At 46.1% G+C, this 8,926-nt stretch overlaps 2 protein-coding genes across 2 annotated transcripts in view; both read left to right on the top strand.

Moving 5' to 3' along the window:
- sntb2 (syntrophin, beta 2) overlaps positions 1–885 on the top strand; it is a 12,555-nt gene extending 11,670 nt beyond the window's left edge. Inside the window, exon 7 of the mRNA XM_077022596.1 lies at positions 1–885. This exon is cut by the window's left edge and continues 1,326 nt beyond it. The gene's annotated coding sequence lies outside the window, so the exon portion shown is untranslated.
- Positions 886–2,860: 1,975 nt separating this feature from the next.
- vps4a (vacuolar protein sorting 4 homolog A) lies at positions 2,861–8,639 on the top strand. Its single transcript, XM_077022597.1, has 11 exons — positions 2,861–3,386; positions 3,957–4,068; positions 5,005–5,149; positions 5,645–5,706; positions 5,996–6,115; positions 6,226–6,382; positions 6,505–6,653; positions 7,011–7,092; positions 7,230–7,449; positions 7,659–7,799; positions 7,946–8,639. The coding sequence occupies exons 1-11, from the start codon at positions 3,366–3,368 to the stop codon at positions 8,045–8,047; spliced, it is 1,311 nt and encodes a 436-aa protein (XP_076878712.1). The 5' UTR covers positions 2,861–3,365; the 3' UTR covers positions 8,048–8,639.
- The last annotated feature ends 287 nt before the right edge of the window (positions 8,640–8,926 follow it).

Below are 8,926 nucleotides of genomic sequence, written 5' to 3'. Positions count from 1 at the left end.
GACAGGTGAACAGTAGAGACTCTGCTGCCCTCTTGTGGCAGGGAGAGTCATGTCTGATGAACCTTGCCTGTAGAAGGCCTTTAGCACTGCCATGTGGGCACCATTTACACCATTAAGGGAATTGGCTTCCAGAACATTCCATGAATTTTGAGTAACTTGTTTGGATATATGTGAACAGTGCTGCTGATGTCTTTAAAGTCTGTGTTAGAAATGACTGCCTTTACTCTTCAGTTTGAATAAGCTGATACATGGGTCTACTGTTTCTCAAAAGGTCAAAGGGTAACCTCCAAAGGGTGTTACAAGTGGCCTTAAATTTTTCTGTTGTAACCCGTGGAGACTTGGGTCTAACGAACCCAAACTTCAATAAGTGCTTTTAACGAGAAGATTTATTCAGCCCAATGTGTGGCTGTGTTCAGGCCTGTGTGTGGTAAAGAGCTCGTTTAGGAGTTATCCTCAGGTGAATGGGAGAGGGCTCACTTACGCTAACACCAGTTCTCTGACCACCACTCAGATCAGAAATGCTTAGACTATGAATGTAATGCATCTTTGTATCTGTCCAGTCGTGAGACCACAATATGCACGGTCATTACCTTTTATTGTTTTAGTGTCATTTTAATCAGTTGTCTTGTGTTAATGCTGAACTGTTATTAGCAGTTCTTTTTTTTTTGAAGAGAAAAGGATTTTGCACCAAGGTTTTGTACTATTGCAACTTGCGTTCACACAATCATTAAGCAAAAGCAACAGACGTACAGTATGGGGCCAAACACTGCTTATGCACAATTTATATATAAACTCCACTTAAGATATGCAACATACTCCTTTATTATGAACAACACTTTTAATATGTAACTGTAGAGCCAATGAATTAAAGCATATACATTTTAATGTCTTGTGTTTTTTGTATTAGGTGTGTACAATCGTGTTTTTATGGTGTGATTTTTGTTTCAATAGTTCCACAAAAGCAAAAGTAAATCCAAGAACAGAAAGTATATGTTATGAATGCAAAACAGAAAAATATATATCAAAAGTATATATTTTTTATATAATTGGTTATTTGAAACTTATTTTCGTTTGCATTTTGACAAGTTTTTGGTTCCATTGTTTTAGTTTTTTTGGATTTTCCCAGTAAGGTCTTTTGCTTCTGGAATCTCTCTTTGCTTCTGGTTCGTTTTTTGCTTCTGACTTTTGGAACACATTTCACGTGTGGGAGGGTCTTAGATGAAGGCGTTCCTCTGCAATCTCCATTGGTCACTGATTCCGGACTGACACAGAGCTCTGAGACCGCCTCTGGGACCAAGCCACGCCCACCCCACCAGCCTCCCAGCGTTTTCAAACATGGCGGAACGCGGTGGTTCTGTTTCACAGTAGCATGTAAACTAAGTTTTACCATAAAAGTTTATACAAAGGTTATAATTAATTGGTAAATGGTCTGTAGATATTGCAAATGTACACTGTATAATAACTACATTAAGCATGGCAGTTAATATTTAGCACACTTCACCAGCGCGAGCTTTTTAAAATTTTAGTGAACTGGATGCAGGCATGAAAATCTGTCACCTTGCGGCGAAATTCGCCGTTTTTGAAGTATTTTGCGGTAAAACAAACTCTTATGAAAAATAGGTAGATAGTAAAATAAGAAACAAGATTTTTTTGTAGTTCTAAATGATGAACCCTGGTATTTTTTACACTCATTTTTGCCGCTGATGTTATTTATTGGTTCATTAAGATATAATGGTTTTGACTGAGCCATCTGGAATGGCGGAAGCGGCTCGCGTTTACGGATCTGGCTCCATATATTGACAAGACAGGTCAATATTTTTCAGCGCGACATTACCGTGAGAGAGGTCAACAGGGAAGAGCGTGTTTAAAGCTAGCCTTTAAATTATTTTTAATTTAATCGCTGCTGTAGCTTCTGTCACCGTTTTGCTACATTCACAATAGTAGCGACTAGTTACTCGCTCCTCCTGGATCATTCGCTAGCGTCCCCGCGGGTCTAAAGTGAGAAGGAAATTAATCCGCACTCTGCGTTTCAATGGACTACTCTTCTTACTCGCACCCCTCCAAGTTAAAATCTTTTTGTTTTTATCTCTGAGTCGGACAGTGTCTGAATGTCATGTCTGACATGTATTATGTTTAGTATCTCTATGTTCAATGGTTCAATGAATATTGTTCACTTCTTAATAAAATATGGACAGCACAAGATGCATGTGATGTGTGTTTGTGTGTGGTACCTGCAGAACACTGAAAAACAGTGTGAGTGAACAAAGCTGGTTGTATATAGGGTGGCCACTTTTCAGTATTGCTTTAATTTTTGTATTTGGCTTTAATTTTGGTATTTTTTACTATTATGGATTTTACTATATTTGGCATCACCTCTCGTACACCAGCTGCCCCCCACCCCCCGTCCGTCGCCATACCAGATATTGCAAATACTCATATTTCTTCCACACATCAATGTTCTCTCCATCCAGTTCACTAAAATTTTAAAAAGCTCGTGCTGGTGAGCATGCTTAATGTAGTTATTATACAGTGTACATTTGCAATATCTACAGACCATTTACCAATTAATAATAACCTTTGTATAAACTTTTATGGTAAAACTTAGTTTACATGCTACTGTGAAACAGAACCACCGCGTTCCGCCATGTTTGAAAACGCTGGGAGGCTGGTGGGGTGGGCGTGGCTTGGTCCCAGAGGCGGTCTCAGAGCTCTGTGTCAGTCCGGAATCAGTGACCAATGGAGATTGCAGAGGAACGCCTTCATCTAAGACCCTCCCACACGTGAAATGTGTTCCAAAAGTCAGAAGCAAAAAACGAACCAGAAGCAAAGAGAGATTCCAGAAGCAAAAGACCTTACTGGGAAAATCCAAAAAAACTAAAACAATGGAACCAAAAACTTGTCAAAATGCAAACGAAAATAAGTTTCAAATAACCAATTATATAAAAAATATATACTTTTGATATATATTTTTCTGTTTTGCATTCATAACATATACTTTCTGCTCTTGGATTTACTTTTGCTTTTGTGGAACTATTGAAACAAAAATCACACCATATGTTTTTGTTTTGTTTTTTGCTGTCCAGTTTAAGTGTCGAGGAGAGAAATGGCCGCTAGGTAGCAGCACGCTTCTGTTTGTATAGTAACTGCGTTTACACTGCGAGCCGTTTTATGGACGTCTATGGTCCGCTGTTTTGCTGTAGATGAGCACTGAGCCCTTTATTTGAACCCCCCCCCCCTGTCATTGTATACGAAAAACAATTTAACATCGGATGAGGAATCCCTCGGTCATCGGACAAGAGTTTTGAGAGTGTCAGGAATCGTGTGGAGTCCGAAACTGGAGGGGAATAGAGAGACCGTGAGATGAAATGACAACGTCAACACTACAGGTAACGGCTACAGCTAGCGTCACCTAGGCGCTCGCGCAGCCGTGCGGCTACATGCTACATGGCTAGTACACGCTAGCTGGCTAGCAGCCTGTCGAATAACTTACCGTTGTGTGAACAGTGTTATGAATTGTGAATATGTGCCCATTATGGCCTTTTAACAAACTCGGTACCTCACGTCCAATTTGTAACTGACGTTATACGACAAGCAGCAATATTACCGTTGTAACCGGCGGTTACCGTTGTAACAGGGGCACACACAGTCTTCATTACTGTGTTTACACCTACTGTTGACATAAACAGTCTATGTGTGGTAACACACACACAAATACATACATGCTGTATTTACCGTGTTTATTCTTTCTTATATCAGTTACATACATGTCCATTATTGATGCAGCATTCTTTACCCAGAGTGCATGTCATCTAACCCTGTTTCTGATATACAGCAAGGTTAATACAGAGAGTAACCCCCAGCAGTAGATGCCCTCGTGCAGGGCTGTCTGTGTATTTAAGGGAGTTGAGCAGTCATGTTGGTTTGTGTTTATTCTGAAACCCTTTGCCTGTCTACAGAAAGCGATCGATCTGGTCACCAAAGCGACAGAGGAGGACAAGGCGAGGAACTATGAGGAGGCGCTACGGCTCTATCAGCACGCCGTCGAATACTTCCTGCATGCTATAAAGTGTGAGTGGACGCACGGAGTCAGGCTGGGTTGTCCGGTTTCTTAAATACAGCTCAATACAGGGACACAGTGAGGTGTTTACATACAGTTCAATACAGGGACACAGTGAGGTATTTAAATACAGCTCAATACAGGGACACAGTGAGGTGTTTAAACACAGCTCAATACAGGGACACAGTGAGGTGTTTAAATACAGTTCAATACAGGGACACAGTGAGGTATTTAAATACAGCTCAATACAGGGACACGGTGAGGTATTTAAATACAGCTCAATACAGGGACACAATGAGGTGTTTACATACAGCTCAATACAGGGACGCAGTGAGGTGTTTAAATACAGCTCAATACAGGGACACGGTGAGGTGTTTAAATACAGCTCAATACAGGGACACGGTGAGGTGTTTAAATACAGCTCAATACAGGGACACGGTGAGGTGTTTAAATACAGCTCAATACAGGGACACGGTGAGGTGTTTAAATACAGCTCAATACAGGGACACGGTGAGGTGTTTAAATACAGCTCAATACAGGGACACGGTGAGGTGTTTAAATACAGCTCAATACAGGGACACGATGAGGTGTTTAAATACAGGGACACGGTGAGGTGTTTAAACACAGCTCAATACAGGGACACGGTGAGGTGTTTAAATACAGCTCAATACAGGGACACGGTGAGGTGTTTAAATACAGCTCAATACAGGGACACAGTGAGGTGTTTAAATACAGCTCAATACAGGGACATCGTGAGGGGGAGTGGCAGCATTACACTGTAGTCCACACCTACTTACCAGTGTTTCCAGTCAGTGCCCCAGATGGAAGAAGCACAGGTTTAAGTTCAGGTGCAGGTTTAAGTACAGGTTTAAGTACAGGTTTAGGTACATGTTTAGGTCCAGGACGTGGTATTCAGCAGCTTCCACTTGAGTTTTCTTTGCTTGCAGATGAGGCTCACAGTGACAAGGCTAAAGAAAGCATACGTGGGAAATGTATGCAGTATCTGGACCGCGCAGAGAAACTGAAGGAGTACCTGAAGAACAAAGACAAGCAGGGCAAGAAGCCAGTGAAGGAGGCACAGAGCAATGACAAGTACCTGCCCCTCTACACCATCATCTGCCCCTCTACACCATCATCTGCCCCTCTACACCATCATCTGTCCCTCTACACCATCATCTGTCCCTCTACACCATCATCTGTCCCTCTACACCATCATCTGCCCCTCTACACCATCATCTGCCCCTCTACACCATCATCTGCCCCTCTACACCATCATCTGCCCCTCTACACCATCATCTGTCCCTCTACACCATCATCTGCCCCTCTACACCATCATCTGCCCCTCTACACCATCATCTGCCCCTCTACACCATCATCTGTCCCTCTACACCATCATCTGCCCCTCTACACCATCATCTGCCCCTCTACACCATCATCTGTCCCTCTACACCATCATCTGCCCCTCTATACGATCACATCTGTGCTACACAATCCTGTCCACTTCCTGCCCTACACACATGCACACATCTCCTCAGTGAGGCAGGGTGTCTGCTGGGTCCAAATGTCCACTGTGTGTGTGTCCTGTAGGAGTGACAGTGACAGTGAGGGGGAAAACCCAGAGAAGAAAAAACTGCAAGAGCATTTGATGGGTGAGTGTTTGTTTGTGTGTATGTGTGTGTGTGTGTGTCACATTTACTTGACACTTATTTGATTGGTTGTTTATGGTTGCTGGTTTCCAAATAAGAAGGATGTGGAGTAGGTTCAGCTAATGGTTATACCACTGCAAGATGGTTGGTCTCACAGTGCTGGTTACATGGACGTGGGTTAGGGTGTGGGTGTGTAATGTGGGCGTGGGTGTTTGTGGGCTGATAATCACCTCTTAAACACATGCCTCGGGCACATTAACAATGACCAAGGATGTGTGGGTATGTGTTACAGGTGCTATAGTCATGGAGAAGCCCAACGTCAGCTGGAATGATGTAGCAGGGCTGGAGGGAGCCAAAGAGGCTCTGAAGGAGGCTGTAATTCTGCCCATTAAATTCCCCCACCTGTTCACAGGTAGAGACATTTGGTCTATTAAATTCCCTAGACAGTTGCCCTCTCCTTCAGTTTGGCAATGAGAATCGTGTGTGTGTGTGTGTGTGTGTGTGTGTGTGTGTGTGTTGCAGGTAAGCGTACTCCGTGGAGGGGGATCCTGCTGTTCGGACCTCCAGGGACAGGGAAGTCCTACCTGGCCAAGGCTGTAGCCACCGAAGCCAACAACTCCACCTTCTTCTCCGTCTCCTCCTCAGACCTCATGTCCAAGTGGCTTGGAGAGAGTGAGAAGTGAGACACCTTTGCTTTACATCCCCTACTGCACACACACACACACACACACACACACACACACACAGCCACAGTAAACAAGTCTGAGGTTCAGAACCTGCTGCTCTCTCCCCCCCACTCAGGCTGGTGCGGAACCTGTTTGAACTGGCCCGCCTGCGTAAGCCCTCGATCATCTTCATCGATGAGGTGGACTCGCTGTGTGGCTCCAGGAGTGAGAACGAGAGTGAGGCGGCACGCAGGATCAAGACGGAGTTCCTGGTGCAGATGCAGGGTGAGTGCAGGAGGAGGTGGAGGGGTGTGGGTGGTGTCACGGGGAGGTGGAGGGGTGTGGGTGGTGTCACGGGGAGGTGGAGGGGTGTGGGTGGTGTCACGGGGAGGTGGAGGGGTGTGGGTGGTGTCACGGGGAGGTGGAGGGGTGTGGGTGGTGTCACGGGGAGGTGGAGGGGTGTGGGTGGTGTCACGGGGAGGTGGAGGGGTGTGGGTGGTGTCACGGGGAGGTGGAGGGGTGTGGGTGGTGTCACGGGGAAGGTGGAGGGGTGTGGGTGGTGTCACGGGGGAGGTGGTTGTGGTGGTGGTGCGTGGAATGACTCTCGGCTCAAAGTGTCTTTTTGGGTGTCACTGCTGGCAGGTGTTGGGAATAACAATGATAAGATCCTTGTTCTGGGGGCCACCAACATCCCCTGGGTCCTTGACGCTGCTATTCGGAGGAGGTCAGTGTGTGTGTGTGTGTGTGTTTGATCTACCTATTGATGATGTAGTGGGTGAGTGACTCTCTCTCTATACTGAGGGCTTGTTGTAGTTGGTGTAGGGTGAGTGTAGTGGGTGTATGACTCCACCTGTGCTGTAGGTTTGAGAAGCGTATCTACATCCCCCTCCCGGAGGAACCGGCCCGGGCCGCCATGTTCAGGCTGCACCTGGGCAACACGCCCCACAGCCTGTGTGAGGGGGACCTGCGTCAGCTGGCACGCAGCACAGACGGATACTCGGGCGCCGACATCAGCGTCATCGTCAGAGACGCACTGATGCAGCCCGTCCGCAAAGTACAGTCAGCCACACACTTCAAGAAGGTAACACACACACACACACACACACACACACTGTCCTGTCAGTAGGGTGGAGGGGATTTGATGCCAACCGCGGTCACATTACCCTTCCCCCTCCCATATTAACCCCGTCCTCTTGACTGTGTGCTGATACAATAGCAACACTGGAAGCTCCAACTTTTGTGTGACTCCATGGCAACTCGTTGCCATAACGCTACCTGTTGATATGGCAGGTGCGAGGGCCGTCTCGAAGTAACCCCTCAACAATGGTGGATGACCTCCTGACCCCCTGCTCCCCTGGTGACCCTGCTGCCATAGAAATGACCTGGATGGAAGTGCCTGGAGACAAGCTACTGGAGCCCATAGTGTGTATGGTAAGACACACACACAAACTTCTGAAATGTACACACTTCTAATATTCACACATTTGAACACGCGTTCCTAATATACACACGTAAATAAGGTTTTGTACAGTATGATAGCTGCTGTGTGCTGTGTGCGTCCCCGTTTGTCCATCCAGGCTGATATGCAGCGTTCTCTCACCACCACTCGTCCCACAGTGAACGCTGAAGACTTACTGAAGGTGAAGAAGTTCACGGAGGACTTTGGACAGGAGGGCTGAGGTCCAGACCTGCCCAGTCAACACTCGTCTCCTCACCCCACCTCTCCTCTTTCAGCCCTTGATCAGGACTGTCCCGTACTACGCTCCAGACCTCACTACACTGCTCCATGTCCCGCTCTCCGCTCCAGAGATCACTACACTGCTTCCCGGTCCTGCTTTCCACAGAAGCGCAGTGGTGACCTCTGACCTTAGGGCCCTCTGATCCACCGTGTCTGATAAGCCCGTGTCTCATGTGGCCTGCGGGAGGGCTGCACACACCTCTCGTGCTATAGGACAGTGAATTTGTACGACTGACTGCGTGTCTACACACTTGTGAATACGAATGCGGCCCTGGTGACCAGCAGGGGGCAGGGTAGCTTTGCCTGTCCTCTTAAACCCCCCCCAGTTTAAGATTTTAAGATCAGTATTACTTTCCTCCGTCCCAGTAGACGCTGCCTGTATGTTTGTTTATCCACTAAAACTGGTGGCGTGACCCTTCATGACTAGTGCATTGCTTTACTTTAGCTAGTTTGACTTTCAGTACACGGCCTTGAACTACGGAGGCCCCACAGCCTCTGTAAACGTGTTTTAATTAAAACAGTTGTGAACATGACTAGAGGAGCTCCAGACTGAATTTCTCATCTGGTGTCGAGTTCAGTTGGATCATCATTTTGGTCTTTGTATACATAGATGTCAAGGTCCAGTTGGATGATGGTGTCAGTCTTGATCGCCATGGGGATTGCACAGCTGACTTCTGTTACGAGTACCGAGTTTGCCTGAATTAATTAAATCTGAATTGTAAAAGAACTTAAACTAGTAACATCTTATTTTAGCTATTTTGTCTTTTTCCAAGCCAGATCAAGCCATCATCGAGTTAAACTAAACTCATTCTGTTGAGTT

This window comes from Brachyhypopomus gauderio, chromosome 11 (assembly GCF_052324685.1).
Source record: "Brachyhypopomus gauderio isolate BG-103 chromosome 11, BGAUD_0.2, whole genome shotgun sequence".
Classification (NCBI taxonomy): domain Eukaryota; kingdom Metazoa; phylum Chordata; class Actinopteri; order Gymnotiformes; family Hypopomidae; genus Brachyhypopomus; species Brachyhypopomus gauderio.
Note: the sequence above shows the minus strand (reverse complement) of the source record. Positions and strands in the feature narration are given on the sequence as shown.

Bases quoted from the DNA above. Each gene is read 5' to 3' on its own strand.
- vps4a (XM_077022597.1), top strand. From the start codon at position 3,366: ATGACAACGTCAACACTACAG. The intron at 4,069-5,004 runs GTGAGTGGACGC...CTTTGCTTGCAG, and splicing joins CTTCCTGCATGCTATAAAGT to ATGAGGCTCACAGTGACAAG. The intron at 6,116-6,225 runs GTAGAGACATTT...TGTGTGTTGCAG, and splicing joins ATTCCCCCACCTGTTCACAG to GTAAGCGTACTCCGTGGAGG.